We start from the raw sequence: 18,303 nt of genomic DNA, 5'->3' as shown, positions 1-18,303 counted from the left end.
CCTCCATTGTGGAAACATCATCAGAAAGACAAGCATGGTTTAGTTTGCTCCAAACTCCAAGGAAAAGGGATAAGTGAGAGTTATAGAAAGAGTGCACAGTGCTCTGACAATGTTCATCTGGTTAATGATGTCCATAGTGGCAGCATGTCACCTATATCACGTAGGTTGCAGCCAAAGAAAAAAAGAAAACCTTTTAGTGTACAAAATCCAGGAAATTTATATAATGTGATCCTAATTCACAAAAAAAGAATAGACACTGTAGTATAGGTAAATGAAGTTATGCTGCTATTAAACTAATACTAGTGAGATCAAAGTCCACCTGTCTATAACATGCAGATGTGCTGAGGGAAATTTTTTATCACAAGAAGCCATTTGTTGTTGCCTTCATTGACTAGGGATGTAAAAGAAATACCATTAACAATAAAGAGAAAATAAATGTTTCAATAAATAAAACCAAACATTCTTTGAAGTCTTTAATATGCTCTTCATTAAGATTACACAGGCTATGTGCACCCAGGTCTGCATTCATCGGTACGGGTTGCATGCTGGAATAAAAGTAAATCAGTGCAGTGCTGAATTAGGTGCATAGTGTTTATTGTTAACTGGAGTCAAGAAAGCTTTAAAATGCATTAGAAGAACATTGAATAGAGAAAAGAGATTTCAACGTATCAGGTTACAAATTTTTTAAAAAGTACCATCTTGTGTTGGCAACCTCTCATGTAACAACTTATTGAATCAGAGTGATGCTGAGCAATGTTAGATATTCACTAATCAAAGGCTACGCTTCTCATTTTATACTTACAGCTGCCAAATTTCAGTGGGCATGAATGAGCATCCATAGGGAAGTCCTCCAAGTGCATTGGACATTCAGCTTGGACTGTAAGCCTAAAAGGCAAAAGACCGCTATGCATTTAAGTCAGTTAGCAGGACAAGAAAATCTATTCCACAGAAATGAACAGAGTTCATGCTGATTTAGGAGATGAAACTGAAATGTTATATTAAACTAATTAAAACTTAAATCAGCTCTTGCTTCTTCCCTTTTATGTGTTGCTTTGGAAGACATTGACTTATTACATCAAAAATCTGAAAGAACTGACCTCAAAACTATGAGGAAAGGCCATTTAAATGAAAATATAAATTATGTAACTGCAGGTTGTTAAGAATAGTCATTTTCTTCTCATAATATTCTGAGGTACATGTGTGATTATGTGGCTCTCAAAGGCTCATTACAAAAGCACATAAAATACAGTTAATTTGCAAAAGGACTGTGCTCCATAGTTTTCTGAATTTATTTTTTGTATAGTTTGAATGGAAGATGCAGAAGAAAAACCATTTGTGTTCTTTCAAGAGATTGCTGCTACTCATTCTCCATGTTACTTATGATTATTATTTTTATTTATGTATAAGCATGACAGTATGTTAACAATGCATTCACTTTTGCTCATTTTGTGAAAAAATCCCAGCAATAACCCAGTATCAAATATGAGGATTAATACAAAAAAATAATTTAAAAGACTTTGAAGAAAGTTTTTGTCAGACTTTTCTTTCTCCTTATTTTTAATTAAGAAGAAAAAAAAAAAGTGTTCTGTTTCTCCTTCCTATCCTGTAAGTCTCCTGTGGGTAGAGATTTTTTTGTGGATGTCTTTATTCTTCTTCATCCAACCTCAAACATCAGCTACATCCTCCTCTACCCCCAGTGGTTCACAGTCAGTGTATTCCCCGCTATTTAGTCCCACCCTTCCACCCAAAAACATGCCATATTTCTATTGCCCCAGTCCCCAGGAAAGTTTTTCTGAAGTCAAAGAGCAGAGAGAGAAAAGAGTCAGCAAACAGCTGAAGGCAAAGGAAAGAACTGCATAAGCCTCTGATATAAATCACACTATCATTTTAAATAGACACAGACAAAAAAAATGGCTGTTTAAAATCTAGACAATGAAAATTACACATTAATCTCACACCCTCAGAAGCAAGATACTTACAAGTCATGAAAATGCTTAGTTAATTCTAGCTGGCATGACTCATCTTATGTTTTTTAAAAAAATTCTTCATAATGGTTTCAAACAGAATTTATTATGTATCGCATATGATTATAATACCTTCTGGAGGGAGAGAATTTCAAGTTCAAATATTGATTTGGGCCCAAGCAAGAATACAATAAATGGGGATCTCAATTTGTTTCCCACAAACTTTTCTGAACCTCTCCAAGAACCACATCATTCAACATCATTAGCAGTCTACCCATCAACACTCAATACTATAAGGGTGTATCAGGCTTAAGGTATGCTGGTATGGCTGCATGGAAAAAATTGCACAATATATGTTTGCTTTAGAACTCACATTTTATATCTGACTTAGGTAAGTCTACATTCACAACAAATTCAATTTATTAAATATTCTCAAAGAAAAAGAAAGAAACTAAGTCAAGGGTTTCTGGAAATTTGGATAAAAAAATTCCAAAAGACTCATATAAGTTACATTATTGTAAAAAGAGTAATCAAAGAAGACATCAGTCTTACAAAAATGCTGCTTATGCCTATGCATATATGATATTTATAATTTTTCATAAATTATTTTCTAAGCAAATTTAATATATTTTACCAGCTAAATGTTCATCTTAGCTGCTGATCATGCATAGGATGCAAAAATTAAAATTTTAAGTAAAATATTGTAATTAGATATAAAGAAACAGTTATTACAGAGTAAGCCATATTTTCCCTGTAGTTCCTGTGGGAAAGAATTTGAAGCCTTATTAACCCTTTCTTCTTCCTCTTTATTTTTTTATTGCCACTGATCTTAATAATAAATTTACTTAAGGGCTCACATGGTTGGTACAATGTGTGCAGTAACAGGCAAAAATCATAGACTATTTTAATCATACACTATTTTAATGGAGTTGGTAAACTTTGAGTATTCTTAACAATTCTTACATGGTGATTCCCATCTGAAGGTCTCCAAGCACTTTATGCAGGTGGTCAGTATCTTTTAATACATAAGTATGAAAACTGAGGAACATGTAGGAAAACTGATCTAGTTCATAATTACCCAACAGACTTGCAACAGAACTGGAAACAAAATGTACTTGTTCCTAGCTTGCTTTCTGCTAGGACAGAAATGAAACAAAGGATAGTCCTCTTGGAACCCTATTTAATTGTTTTCTGGAAAAATCACCTCGAGAAATAGCTTGAGTAGAGAACAGACGAAAAGACTTACCTCATAGTGTACAAGAGAGTCCCATCATCTTGGATTCGTAGAAGCTTGTTTGGCATTGTCATGTTATGAGCCACTGACTTCTTCCCATTGTGAAAAAATGTATCTGGGGTCCAGATTTTGCTGGCCATTAAGTTGTTCAATCGAAGAATGTTCATTGGGCCCTTAAACTTTAATCTCTCATCCTTCCATCTCTGACGGAAGAAAACATCTATTGTGTATTCCTGCAATGGAATAAAGATATGCTTTTTTTTGACTCAATGAAACATTAATCTGGTTTTTTGAGGGCCAAAACAGAAAAGCTCTGGTTGCAAAAATTCACTTGGTAAAATTGTCAAGGGAGAACCACCATCAAACAAAATTGTATAATTCTGAGAATAATAAGCAGGAAGTTGATTTACTAAGGGTATGACATTCTCCTTCATGATTACGAGCTGTTGTTTGTATATCGAATCCTTCCAATATTTAGATTTCTGTTACTGATACACACAGTACGTGTGACAAGGGTAATTTCAATAAACACACCTATTTTACAATAGAGGTAAGAAAAAAATACACAGAAGGATATTAAATAGTTCCTTGACCAGATGAACCTGATGTAACCCAGCATTTCAAGAGCAGGGAGAATGGCTGAGACTGGAAGGAAGGAAACAAGGCTACCCATCCATAATGAGTACAATATACCCAGGCAGACTGATATAAGGAAGATTTTTCCAAAGGGGAAAGTAAGGCTCTGTAGTGGTATGGATTTTATTAACAGAAGTAGATAGGTAAGGAACAGGAGCTGATGATTAACAGGTGACACACACTGTCTGCTGAACTTTACTCTGATGCCTAATCTTGGGAAGGAAGCACAGCTGGGAGAAAAGGATGCAAGTAAAAACAGACCGATGACCCAGACCTGATGCCTGTGTCACCCAGCGCTGGGTATCCCATCTGCTGGGTTTTGTTGCTATTCTAAACAAACAAACAAACAAACAAGATACTGATTAAACGTTGATAATGTCAATTCATCAACTAACATCAAATTGGATCTGTAAATGGATTTAGCAGTTTGCTACTGTCCGCACAACGTGTAAGTTAGAAATGGAAAAGGTTAAAACCTTTGTTGGAAGCAAATTGTATTCTGTGTATTGGCAAATGCTATCTTGGTGCAATTTCAGTTTTGTTGGACAGGTGCAAAATGGACCCATGATTTCAAAATATTAGTGTGCAACACAGTCTGTACTATTGCAATTACTCTGCAAATGTCACAGTTTTCGAAAACCATTTTCGAGTAAATTATCTTTGAATGGACAAGTCCTGATAAAATTCAACCAATATAAAATATTCAAATGATTTCAGTATGAAAGTGATTTCCAGGAACTTATCAGCCCCCATCACTTTCTGCTGGCTCCCCTGTGTGCTGATTAACCAGGCTTAAGTTTTTTCTCAGCCAATCATTCGATGGTACAAAAGGAATGCTGAGTAGACAGGGAGAAGCAGCAGCCCTTCTCAGCTCCTTTGGTCTGTGAGCGAAGGAGCTGCGAGGACCATTTTCCAGGTCAGGGCCAGAGGCTAAGATGAGCATGTGGAAAAAAGAGAATTCTGTTACCTGAAGGAGCATGGCAGGGCAGGAGAGAAAGCAGATGTCATTGGGAACTGTGACAGGTGCTTGGGGAGATCTTTTTGGACTCTGATAAACTGACCTGACCAAAACCACAAGCCCAATTTTTTAGCTATATCAAGAGGTCTTACATTAGTACAAAACCATTTTGTCATTTTTCTAATTAAAATTCTAGTTACTCAAATACTAAATAAAACTACAGTACACTGAAAATTAATTTGCTTGGGTTTCTTTAATGCCAGTTGCTATTATCTCTAGTAATACTTTAGTAAACATATCTGTGAAATACACAATTATGCACTTCTAAAACATGTATTTCTTTGACATTATACCTGATCTCTTACTGTCTCTCATCACTGCCAGATGACACTGCCTCATGACAAGTAATTTGCCCATTTCTCTATGAAAGATCACATACAATTGTCCTAGTTCATTTGCTGATTTATATGTTTTATTTGCTAAATATCGTGACTTAAAATCCCATTTACAAGTTCCAAGTTACCTCTCAGTTCAGTTGTAGACCAGGGAAAGTCAGAAAATGCATAAAATCATGGAGGATCAGGAGCAGCAGGAAGAGTGTGCTTGAAGCAGGGGGGAATATATGAAATCTGGCTAGAAATACTGGGTAATTCAAGGAAAACAATTGCCCTAAAAGCCTCTTTGTCATTTCTGTCTGAGGGGCTTTGCCAATAAGTCATTGCTATGTATGAGAAGATTGATGTTTGAGGTATAAAGAAGTGGAAAGAAGAGCCTGAGGGAGTAAGAGTTTGAAATCCCACTGAAATTCAACAGGAGTGAGTGATAAGTTCTACCAGTTCCTTTGACAAATATCCCCTACACATAAATGATTAGAATATAAATCTTAAAGTTTTTGTAATAAAGAATTTCAAAGGTCCCACTTCTTCAATGTCTTCCAATGTATAAAAAAAGAATTACAGGAGATATAAAAGAGAAAAAAAGCAGACATGAAATGCCACTATATCAAAACAGCAACATTTCAAAAAAACACATCTGATGCACGGCAACTGCTTAGAGAGCGGAATAAGCAGGAGACAATCTGAGCTGCAGCCTTGAAAGATCCCACTGACAAATCTCTGACTGATCCACAGGTAATTCTGTCTCTCTATTGCAATTTTTTCATCCAATTCGTGCTAGAAATCTTTATTTGCAGAACATCCCATTAGGAAGATGGAAACAGGGAATAAACCAAGGTTTGGTGTGAACAATCATGAACACCTCCTTCCATTCACCACAATAGCAATAAAATCTCACATTCTTCTTAAATAACTTATCTTTCTGTAGACCTCAATGCATTTTTCAAATGAAGTATTGGGTTCTCAATTTTATATGAAGGGAAACAAATGCACTGAGATGAAGTTAACTTGTCCCAGTCCATTTACAGAGTAATTATGAAAAGCAAAATACAATACATGCCTCTTGCATCCCATGCTATATTCACTGATCCCATGTTCCCACTTGAATTGAATTTATTCTATTTATGATCACTAATATCTCTATGATGAATATCATACAAAACAAATGAAAAAACAGGAAATTATTAACATATTTTTAATATAATCAATGTGACAAAATATCAGTTTTTATCAAAAGATGCTACATAAAGATTTTGTAACTATTTCCTATTCCATATATGTACCACTTTGTGGTAAATGCTGTGTAATGTTTACTTTCCAAGCAAGATTAACATTCTGTTAGAAATGCAAATCTGGACTCTAGAAAAAAAGACTCAAATTAATACCTGATACTCGTATCATACAATCTGCAGATATTCTCCTCTATGTAAAAAACCTGTGCTGTCTCTGGACATTACCAACCCACTCTCCAGTGTATAGTGCACTATCTCCAAAAAAATCATAACAGCATACTTTCAGGACTACAAAGGACTCCTGTGATCATTTATGGACAAGCAAATGCTTCCTACTGATTTGTGTCTGAAATGGTGCTTTCACAGCTGTAATTAAAGATAAATTAAAGATAGTCTTTCAAATATGTATTATACCAGCTTACATGAAATTTTAGGGACAGATGAGAGATTCTTACTACAGTGTTAAGAAGCACTGAGCCTCTGCCAGTTCAATGGTCAGAATGATAAAACAGTGAAGGAATTTCATTCTTCTTCTAATATGCAGATGTGCATAACAGTGTGCACAATAAAAAAAGACATTTGTATCTCTGGGAGAAGCTTTAACTGACAGGAGTATAAGCAATCCCTCCTCACTACGTGGCAGTCTCTTTTTCGCCAAGGCTAGATTTGTATGGGAAAAGTTCAAACAGAAAATGTACTCTCATCCTCTCAGCTAAAGGCTGGCAGATTTTGGCAGTCTTTGGCATCTGGAGTAAAGATGGAAGTGTTCCAAACGTCTCAAAAATTGTGAGTGTCCATTAGCAAGCAGTATTGTCATGGAACAGATGGGACATTTTATTAATCACCCCCTGGAACACGGCATTTGTTTAGTGAATAGTTCAGGCCAGAGTTCCTCATTCCCTACTTGTAAAGATTTTTCTCAGTCAATTCTCTAAAAGTTTGACATTTTCTTGACCACAGTTAAAGCTCTTAACTGACACACATATATAACCATGAAAGCAATGTATAATTTTTGTTTCAGTTTAGCTTGAAAACATTAACAATATTAGTATGCAAGAACTAACATGGTTGGTATGCAACTAAGTATCAAAACCACTTCCAAGAAAACAAAGAAGGAGTTTTGGACAGGAGACTCAAAAAATGCAATTATTCAAAGCAAAATAATCTGCCCAGTCTCTGCATTCTTGCTGTAGTCTGATATTTGTGTGTTTGATGAGTGCAAGTTTGTGATGGAACTTCTGCAAATTAATTTACCAAACTTCCTCACTGAGCATTTGGATCTAGCTTTTGAGTGAATGCTGAAATTAGCTTTACAGTGGGAAGATCAAATCATTAGTTTGCTGGTTTGGTCATTTCATTCTCTGTGGGATAGATTTGTGCATAGTGCAAATGGCATACACAAGGGCTAACACACTACAACAGTCTGCAAATCTCATAGTTCTTGAAGTACACTGTTGTATGGCTTCACTGTACCTAGGCATGTCTACCAGGTTGGACCAAAAAAAAAAAAAAAAAAAAAAAAAAATTAGCAATATCAAGAATGAAAGTGTTCAGGATGCAATTCTCCTCTTCCCAAAAACCCCTCAACACTGCAATCACAAATACCGACTACTCGGGGTCTGCAAAAGTACTTCACTAGCTGTGTATCCATCAGCAAAGCTCACTGCACAGATGTATAAACTGAGTCCCTGAGTCCACTTCTTCTTCTTTTCCAGAACTTACCTTCTGATGTGTACAAAACACATCGTTACATAGGAGGAAATAGCAGATGGCCATATATGCATTTCAGGTCTTTGGGAGGTGCGAATCTTGGGCATTGGTGAATAGAATTATTGAAAATATACTGAATAAATTCCCCTATGGAGGAGGGTTGTGGTTTGAAACTGCACTGTTGGTTATTTTGTATCAAAACCCTTAACAGCTCTGTTAAAAACTTAAATACTATCCCAGCACTGCATTTCAAAGGAAAGTGTGTTCATTTCTAAATACATAAGTAATGTCTGCCAGATATATACGACCTTTAGTACCATAAAGAAAATGTGGTATATTTCTAGGGAATTGTAGCATGATTTTCCTCTATTTGAAGAAGTCATTTCAAGCCTTTTATTTCTGCTTCATCTGCCAACTTCAGTCATTTTTGTCTAAGCATTTAATCTAAACATGAAGTATTTGAAAAAAATTTGGAAAAAATGTGTTTAACCAGTTTGAATGACAGTGTCTATGGAAATAAATGTCTTCCTATTCATATCCATTTATGAAAAGGACCTTCTCCAAATGCTTTTCTCTCCCTTCCTTTCCATAGACCTGATGTAGAACGAACCCTGAGTCTAAAATAAGCACTGAGGAGGGATAAGAGAGGAATGTGAAAGACACAAATAGGGATTACTTAAAAAAGAGACTACAGGGTACTATTCACACTACTGTCACTGAAAATACAAACATTTCTTATTACCCTTTTTTATTCAGACATGGAGAAAGAGCAACCCTGAATCACACTGGGTGCCTGGTGCCAGGCACAGGAATCCGAACAAGAGGTACACTGAAAGCTAATGTCAGTGAAGGGCTTGGATAGAGCCTCTGACAAATCAATTGCCAATATTGATCCACTTGGCAAGATGCTGCACGGGGAAACAAGCCTTCCCAACAGAATAAAAGGACATAAATTCTGCAATAGATCATATGAGATATCCTCCTCAAAATTTCAGCCTGTGGATTTAACTTGAAAAGGCAATGACCTGGGCCTATAACAAAAGAGAACAGAGCAACCAATTTAGTGACCTTTCAGAAACATATCAATGATAAAAAGACAACGCAGATGCTGCCCAACACCCAAGAAAACCAAGTGTATTTATAATTTCTGTTTGCCTTTAAGCCTTTAGTCTTCTGTTACTGAGTTTAAAAGCTACAGTAAAATAGTTGCAGTACTTTTTTTTTTAATCTTTGTGAAAAAAAGCATCTTGGAGCATTCCCTTATTCTGTCCTGACTAACATATTATACATCCCTCATCAAGCTTCAATAATTTCACTTTGAAATAGCTAAAAAATAAGTTTCATAGAAAAAAAAATAAATCTGAAATACAAAATGGAATGAGGAAGTCTGAAAAATAGACACAAACAAACAAATGTGGTTCCCAGTTCAGCCACTCTCTCTAACGAACTATCCTCAGTTGTTGTGAGAGATGGTGTAACAATCCTTGCAGACATTTCAGGATTTGACCTTCAGCCTTCATTTAAAATTTCTATTCTGGCTATATTTGAAAAATCAGAAATACTTATTGAAAGTTTCATAGAAAACTGACAAGATGGAAGTGTGTGGAGCAATGAACTAGCTGGATATGACCATCTCTACAGAGAAATGTTCATGTGTCTTGACTCTGGAGTGAAAAACTTGAAGTATACAATCAAGAAACTAGGAAAAGTTGTTCTGTGCAAACAAATAGGAGGGGAAAAAAAGATGTAATCACAGTAAACAAAACTCCCCAAAGACAATGAAAGGCTAAGGTTGCAAGTTGAAACACAAAACTTTCAGAAAGGTCGCTAGTTTCAATATTCAGGCAAAACTGATTCAGGTCCTGCAACCTACTAACTGTGTGTTGTAGGAAAGCAAGAAAGACAGGTCCCAGTGACAATTAGAAAGGCTGCTCTGAGCAAAACCTGGCAAAAATTTTGGAAAGCTTTCTTCACAGCAAACTTCATATGAGGCTCTCAGTGGCTATATGCTCTGTCTCACATACAATAACTACTGCTTGAAGAGTACATATGTTTCTCATTTATTATTCATATACATTTTTTTTCCTCTCAAGGATGTCAGCACTTTGGCTATCTAGGAAATTTTAGAAGCCAAAGTGTCAGGAGAGCCCGGAAAGAAAGTAAGTCTGAGAAAAAGCTGTAAAAGTTCTTTGCTTGTAGTGCTGAAATTAGAGCTATCAGCATACATATATATATATATATAAAAAAAAAAGGTATGTCAATCTAGCAGACTATAATTAATTAATTTGGAAAAAAAGAAAAAATAAATAATCATTTTAATTGTTTAAATTAAATAATTTCCATTTTGTTATCCTACAAACTACATTCCAACCAAAAATATCCTTCACTTCAGAATTTTCAAATATTACAGATTTTAACTTAATTATATATATTTAATTAGCCTCTTAAATCAGAAATTTAGATCAGAATTTTCTAACTCTCTTTAGAAAATTCAGAGATGCTTTGTTTTTCAATTGTTCTGTTCAATTTTTGGTTTGTTTGTTTTTCTAAACAATGCAGTTTTCTTCTCTTAGGCTAATGTCAAAATACATTTGTATCACTGATCTGGTTGGAAGCCTGTAAGGCATTGCATCATAATACTGAACTTAAACATTTCAGAGAAATAACAGCTCAAAGAGACAGAGCAGTGAAAGTAAAATCTGTTTAATCCCATGTTCTGGTTTGCCTTCCTTGATTCTCACTAGTTTGCAAAATGAAGTTGAAAATTCCTGTTGCATATTGGCATTTCCTCTGACATTAAATACAATGTCATACAATAACATTTTTATAACAGAGCTAATATAGGTACACCCATCTTTTAGTCACAGCTGCTCATTTGAACACAGTTTGCAACAGAGTTCTGGCCAAGAGTCAAAAGATTTGTGTGTTGGTTTTGCGTGGTAAGGTTTTGGTAGCGGGGGGGCTACAGGGGTGGCTTCTGTGAGAAGCTGCTAGAAGCTTCCCCTGTGTCTGATAGAGCCAATGCCAGCCGGCTCCAAGACGGACCCGCCGCTGGCCAAGGCCAAGCCAATCAGCGCCTCTGTGATAACATATTTAAGAAAGACAAAAACAGTTAGAGAGCGCTTTTGCAGCCAGAGAGAGGAGTGAGAAGATGTAAGAACATCTGCAGACACCAAGGTCAGTGAAGAAGGAGGGGGAGGAGGTGCTCCAGGCGCCGGAGCAAGATTCCCCTGCAGCCCGTGGTGAAGACCATGGTGAAGCAGGCTGTCCCCCTGCAGCCCATGGAGGGAGGATGAGGGGGTGTAGAGATTCCACCTGCAGCCCGTGGAGGACCCCACGCCGGAGCAGGTGGAGACACCTGAAGGAGGCTGTGGCCCCGTGGGAAGCCCGCGCTGGAGCAAGCTCCTGGCAGGACCTCTGGATCCGTGGAGAGAGGAGCCCACGCCAGAGCAGGTTTGCTGACAGGACTTGTGACCCCGTGGGGGACCCACGCTGGAGCAGTTTGCTCCTGAAGGTCTGCACCCCGTGGAGGAGACTCACGTTGGAGAAGGCCGTGAAGGACTGTCTCCCGTGAGAGGGACCCCACGCTGGAGCAGGGGAACAATGAGTCCTCCCCCTGAGGATGAAGAAGCGGCAGAAACACCGCGTGAGGAACTGACCGTAACCCCCACTCCCTGTTCCCCTGTGCCGCTGGGGGGGGCGGAGGTTGAAGCCGGGAGTGAAGTTGAGCCCGGGAAGATGGGAGGGGTGGGGGGAGGTGTTTTAAGATTTTGGTTTTATTTCTCATTCCTCTGCTCTGTTTTGCTTAGTAATAAATAAGATGAATTCCCTCTCTAAGTTCGGTCTGGTTTGCTCGTGATGATAATTAGAGAATGATCTCTCCCTGTCCTTATCTCGACCCGTAAGTTTTACCTTTTCTCCCCTGTCTAATGAAAGAGGGGAGTGATAGAGCGGCTCTGGTGGGCACCTGGCCCTCAGCCAGGGTCAACCCACCACAATTTGGTAGCTGACTATATGGGGCAGAACAGAGAGTAGCATCTTTTTAACTTAGTCAAAATGTCAATCCATGACAAGGATCAAAAGTTTTTGACTCTTAACACATTTGTAGAAAAGTCTCAGCTTCAGGTTTTACCTCCTGGATTTTTCAATGACAACTTCAGCTAGCCTGAAATCAGTCAATGATCAAATTCCCCTGACTTAATTATTTTTTTTATTTTTGCAAAATCATGATACTGGAAAAATACAGGGAATATGAATAAAAGCCTACATTCTATCAATCGTACTGAGTCATACATAGCACATGATACCATATTATCATTAACGGGAACTACTATACTTAGTGAGGAAAACAGAAACCTCACAAATTGCTATCAATTCAACAATAAAGGATAGGATGATATTTTATCAACTTTGTGAATCAACACTGCTATGTGTCAACAGTGTCTTTAGCCTTGTTCCACCCATCATTTTCAGTGTGCCATGTCCCTGTTCCATACTATAAACACACGTTAATCATCTCCTATGGCAGTAAGTCCCCTTCCCATTTTCAATAGACTTTTCTCCTAAGCACTGTTGTTCTTCGCAAGACACTAACAAAGGGGGGAAAAAACCCAAACTGGCAAATAAATAATACAGAGGGGTGCAGTCATGTATCTGCTGACTTTCTTGGCTATGAAAAATCCCAGGGGAAGGAATCCTACTGGCAGCAATGACTATGAGAGTTTTGGGCAACAGCAGCATCCAGCCTAAAAACCTGATGTGTTGAGGGCCTTACCACTCACACTGTGAAAGTGGAGGACCTCAGAAGCTGGGACCCAACTTTCAAAAAAAGGTCTGAGACTCAGTTTGGGATCCTCTCAAGATTTAGGAGGACATGGACAGGAGTCAAACTTAGTCTTCCAATTAAGTCTTTTAAGGAGGAAGCTTATAAAATGAGAATATTCCAGAGCTTCCAACATTTACAGAAGAAAATAGCAGTAAACCCTCTGTATAGTAGTTTACATTATCAATTCAGTAATGCAACACCTAAATGAAAGAGTACTCATGATAAACACTCTAATGTCACCTTCATGTTTGACAGAATATGTGATAGTTTAGAAGCTATTATTTCAAAACTCACATGTTGGAATTTTCTAATTGACTGCTCACACGTTTCAAAATGACTTTATAATTATCAACTGAACAAGCTAAATTAACCCTGAAACTTGTAGTAGTAAGTATTAAACTGCTCTTACTTACCTATCTACTTATCTGCAAATAGACCGATCCATTACAGTAACAGTTGCCGTTCTGATGCACTGCACCCTGTTTTGATTAATGCCTCTGCACAGAGCTGTTAGAGCCGTAGCATCAAACGACCCGACCCCTTACTGTGTCGTCATACCTGTCTGTGCAAATGGACACCCAGAGTTCTCTACACATTTACACACTGATGTGAAAAGTATTTCAGGAGCTAGAGATTAGGCTCAGGGAGCTTTTCATTGCATTCCCATTTAAGCACAGGTGACTTGCACAGCCTTGGGTAGGTGTCCTTGTGCCTCAGTACCACATCTTTAAATATCATCTCCCCATTTCACAGGAATAGCGTAAGTGCAAACACTGTGAAGTCACGAGATAGATACTAGACTAACAAGGTCAAGATGTTCGTATCACCTTCATATATAGCTGTGGATACTTCTTTTACATAATTAGTGATAAAATAGAAATAATTTCAGAAACTTAACATCATTAGGAAAAAACACCTAAAGAGTAACACATATAGTGACAAAAAGAAAATAAATGTCTATTTTTCCTACGAAATGAATTTTCATGTGAAGCCTCAGTAATATATTCACCACAATCAAACTAAAGCTTGAAAATTGAAACTATCAAACACACAAAAAACCCCGCTCAATAAATCAGAACATATTCTCCAAAGCTATGACTACCTGTTAGTCAGTGAGCAAATAACTTTGAAAATGCACACCGTACCATGAAATATTTAGTTTCGTTGCCACCTAGCTTGTAACATCAAGATGTTTCCTGGTTTGTATGATGCATAACCTGACAGTTTTCATACAAAAAGGAAATATTGTCTGTGTTTAAAAATATTAAATTTTTAATATCTGTAGATACACATAGGTAGTATTTTATATGACTCGTATATAATTGTGAATGCTTAAAACACTTTAAAAAAATTTTCCTGCAGAAAATAATTTCTTGCAGTAATGGCAAGGGCAACTAAAGTGACTTTCAGATAGTCATTCCCTTTTTTCCTTTTAGAGATGTTATATCCATGAAGATCTTTCTCCCCTGTGCGAAACATTCTCCCTAATCTGTGTATGATTTGCAGTGAGCCTACAAAGGACCCCTTCCCTCAGAGTTTTTTCCATTACTGTTTGTGGTGGGTTGACCCTGGCTGAGGGCCAGGTGCCCACCAGAGCCACTCTATCACTCCCTTCTTTCATTAGACAGGGGAGAAAAGGTACAATGAAAAAAAAACTTACGGGTCGAGATAAGGACAGGGAGAGATCATTCTCTAATTATCATCACGAGCAAAACAGACCGAACTTAGAGAGGAAATTCATCTTATTTATTACTAAGCAAAACAGAGTAGAGGAATGAGAAATAAAACCAAATCTTAAAACACCTCCCCCCACCCCTCCCATCTTCCCGGGCTCAACTTCACTCCCGGCTTCAACCTCCGCCCCCCCTCAGCGGCACAGGGGGACGGGGAGTGGGGGTTACGGTCAGTTCCTCATGCGGTGTTTCTGCCGCTTCTTCATCCTCAGGGGGAGGACTCCTCTCATCGTTCCCCTGCTCCAGCATGGAGTCCCTCTCACGGGAGACAGTCCTTCATGAACTTCTCCAACGTGAGTCCTTCCCACGGGCTACAGTCCTTCATGAACTGCTCCAGCGTGGGCCTCTCCCAAGGGGTGCAGACCTTCAGGAGCAAACTGCTCCAGCGTGGGGTCCCCCACGGGGTCACAAGTCCTGTCAGCAAACCTGCTCTGGCGTGGGCTCCTCTCTCCATGGGGCCACAGGTCCTGCCAGGAGCTTGCTCCAGCGTGGGCTTCCCACGGGGTCACAGCCTCCTTCAGGTGTCTCCACCTGCTCCGGCGTGGGGTCCTCCACGGGCTGCAGGTGGAATCTCTACACCCCCTCATCCTTCCTCCATGGGCTGCAGGGGGACAGCCTGCTTCACCATGGTCTTCACCACGGGCTGCAGGGGGATCTCTGCTCCGGTGTCTGGAGCACCTCCTGCCCCTCCTTCTGCACTGACCTTGGTGTCTGCAGATGTTCTTACATCTTCTCACTCCTCTCTCTGACTGCAAAAGCGCTCTCTAACTGTTTTTTCTCTTAAATATGTTATCACAGAGGCGCTGATTGGCTTGGCCTTGGCCAGCGGCGGGTCCGTCTTGGAGCCGGCTGGCATTGGCTCTATCAGACACAGGGGAAGCTTCTAGCAGCTTCTCACAGAAGCCACCCCTGTAGCCCCCCCGCTACCAAAACCTTGCCACGCAAAACCAACACACTGTTTTCATTAAAAACTGAAATCCAGAGCAATATTCTGACAATTTCTTTCTTTTAATGACACTGGCTTCCTTTAAATGGTTACTAAATAGTGCAAATTATGAAGGACAGATCTGTAGAACACCACAATCGTGCTGATGACCCAACTTCTGAGCTCCATCTTTCAAGAAGTTCATGTTAGACTGACTCCGGTCAGGTCCTTCAGACTGTTGCCAACATTAAGTGTGCTCCTACAGTGCACCTTTCACTCCAGTTTCATCCAACAGGAATCCAGTTCACCCATCTCAAGACTGCTCCAGAATATGAACCAAAGTACAGTCAGTGGGGACAACCAAGAGATTCACTGGTCCAAACTGAACAGCTAATACAAGTGTACTTATCATGTAAGGTCTATAAACCAATTTCCATCTTTCGAACTACCGGGATTTGGCACTTCCTGACTTCAGTGAAATTATTCCCAATTTGTCCACAATAAGTAAAAGCAAAATACAGGTTTAAAGGAAGTTAATAGTATATATCTTACACCATTTGCCACATATGTAAAAGATTCAGAAACTCACCATATCAGTATCTGAAACAGGTCCAAAACTGGTCACGTAGATGTTAGTGAAGACTTCAGTAATGCTATCTGATATAAAAAGAAAAAACAAGCAAACATTATAAATTTATAGTACTTCTTCAAACTCTCTGTGCAAAACTATGGGACATTTTGAACAAATTTCTGTCCTCATCTACTTCTAATCAGTATCCTGTTGTAAATACTAGGGGTCTCTACCCCGCTTAACACAGAGCTTATCGGACAAGAGTTTGTCCTCCTGAGTAGTTTGTTTCAGTTAAAGGTCTATACAACCATCAGTAAATACACACATATTTCCCATTTCTCCACCAGCAAAAATAACCACACTGTCTTGGACTTTACAGAGCAGTAAGGATCGCAGTAAGGGTCTAAACATAAAATGCCTTTGTTGCAGAGGTGTTATCTCTGTGTTGCAGATCATTCCTATTAAAGCCTTTCTAGTTCAAGGCTGGTTTGTTCATCCTGAATACCTTTTTGAAAGCCAAAGACAAGAAAAAGCTTACAAAGCAATTATTGACTACATCCTACTTTTTAATTGGCTATGGTTTTAAGTGGCATGTATTTTAACATAATAGTTCCTTCCCTTGATTCATGATGCTCCTGATACGTTGTTGTGGTACTGTAAATACTATAAGAAAATGTTCTTCCTAATCATTGCAGTCAGACAGCCATGAAATCAAAATATTAAATATTGTACTGCAGAGAAAAATAATTGCTGAGTTTTCTATCTTCAGTTTTCAATTAGGCTCAAAATGGAACGGTATTCACAAAGAGGGATAACACACACTTGCAGGAAATTTCTTACAGCAGTTGCCAACTACCATCTGCGCTCAAGACAGCCAACGTGAGGAATTCTCTGCCTTAAAGCCAGTTGCTGGCTGGAGAAGAAATATTTAACTACAACTAGCTGCAATTTGACTCATTTCAGAATTTCCCATTTCTAAAAGTAATACAGCCGCCTGCTATATGAGTGATCCTGCTGTTACATTATGAGTTCCATATTTAATCATCATTTACCATGAATAGTTAATAGTTTCTATATTCCTAAAAGCTACCTTTTGACAAATATGTGGCATAGGCAGATTTTACTTTTGACTGTATGGAGGCCAACAGTATAATCACTGCCCTCTATTGGGAGAAATCAGCAGTGCTCATCTATGACGGGAGATGCTCTACCAGCCGTCAGGAAAAGGCCAGACTGTTCCGTGAGCGGCTGCATGGGGAGCATGCAAAGGGATATTTTCAAAGGGATATAGCTGCACCCGAAGCAGAGATGGGGTGATACGGGACTTTCAGAACACTTCTGGGGCATGGGGGAGGCACATTCCCGCACTCTCATCTTTAAGAAAACTTGAATTTCCTTTTCCAGCCAAAGACTAGACGTGCTTATTAGAATACAGGACTTTGTAAAGCCTTTCCTACCCAAACGAATGTTCTTTCCAGGATTGTCTCTGCTTTTTAAGCAAATAAGTAAAGGCTGACTCTTACTATGTGCAACTCTGAAAGCACACTTCCCCTGCACGTCCTGAGAGATGTTTTATTTGTAATCCCATATGCAGCATCCATACACAAACAGAGTTGATTTCTATTCCAAACATCTTACAAAGTCATTTCAATCAGTGGACAACAAGAGGTGCTGAGTCTGCACTGTTCTTAGTATTCAACAAGGATAAACTACGGCTTTGGCTGAAATATCATACAGAAACCACAGGTACAGTTCAGAAGACTAGTGACTGTATGTTGCCTGTGGGAGAATCTCCAGAAAAAAATGATTATTCTCTCCAAATAGTTTCCTGGCACAGGCTGACATGAAATGGAAAAGTGACAAGAGCTACTCTTCAGGGGGTAAAACAGTGCTGCAGGGACTAACTGTGAAATTTGGCCTGTACTATAATGACAACACAAAATCTTAATTACAATTCCATGAAAAAACACTGCTGTTACAAAAATATGACTGACAGTCAAGTATCCCAACAGCAGAGAAGCAAGGCTAATTTCAATTATACCAGTATAATCTGAAGGAACCCTGCTATAGGCAACAAAGTCACTTGGCAAATCTTAATGTGCACACACACACACCCCAAA

At 38.7% G+C, this 18,303-nt stretch overlaps 1 protein-coding gene across 1 annotated transcript in view; it reads right to left on the bottom strand.

Moving 5' to 3' along the window:
• The window catches only part of GABRA2 (gamma-aminobutyric acid type A receptor subunit alpha2), a 62,473-nt gene that overhangs the window by 18,648 nt on the left and 25,522 nt on the right, over positions 1-18,303 (bottom strand). The window contains exons 4-6 of the mRNA XM_075752224.1: positions 16,202-16,269; positions 3,211-3,431; positions 803-885 (exon numbers count right to left, since the gene is read on the bottom strand). Coding sequence (XP_075608339.1) covers positions 803-885; positions 3,211-3,431; positions 16,202-16,269 — 372 coding nt within the window. The remainder of the gene's footprint in view (positions 1-802; positions 886-3,210; positions 3,432-16,201; positions 16,270-18,303) is intronic.

This window comes from Balearica regulorum, chromosome 4, assembly GCF_011004875.1.
Source record: "Balearica regulorum gibbericeps isolate bBalReg1 chromosome 4, bBalReg1.pri, whole genome shotgun sequence".
In the NCBI taxonomy this organism is placed as follows: Eukaryota; Metazoa; Chordata; class Aves; order Gruiformes; family Gruidae; genus Balearica; species Balearica regulorum.
The sequence above is the reverse complement of the archived record's forward strand: the minus strand, read 5'-3'. Positions and strand labels throughout refer to the sequence as shown.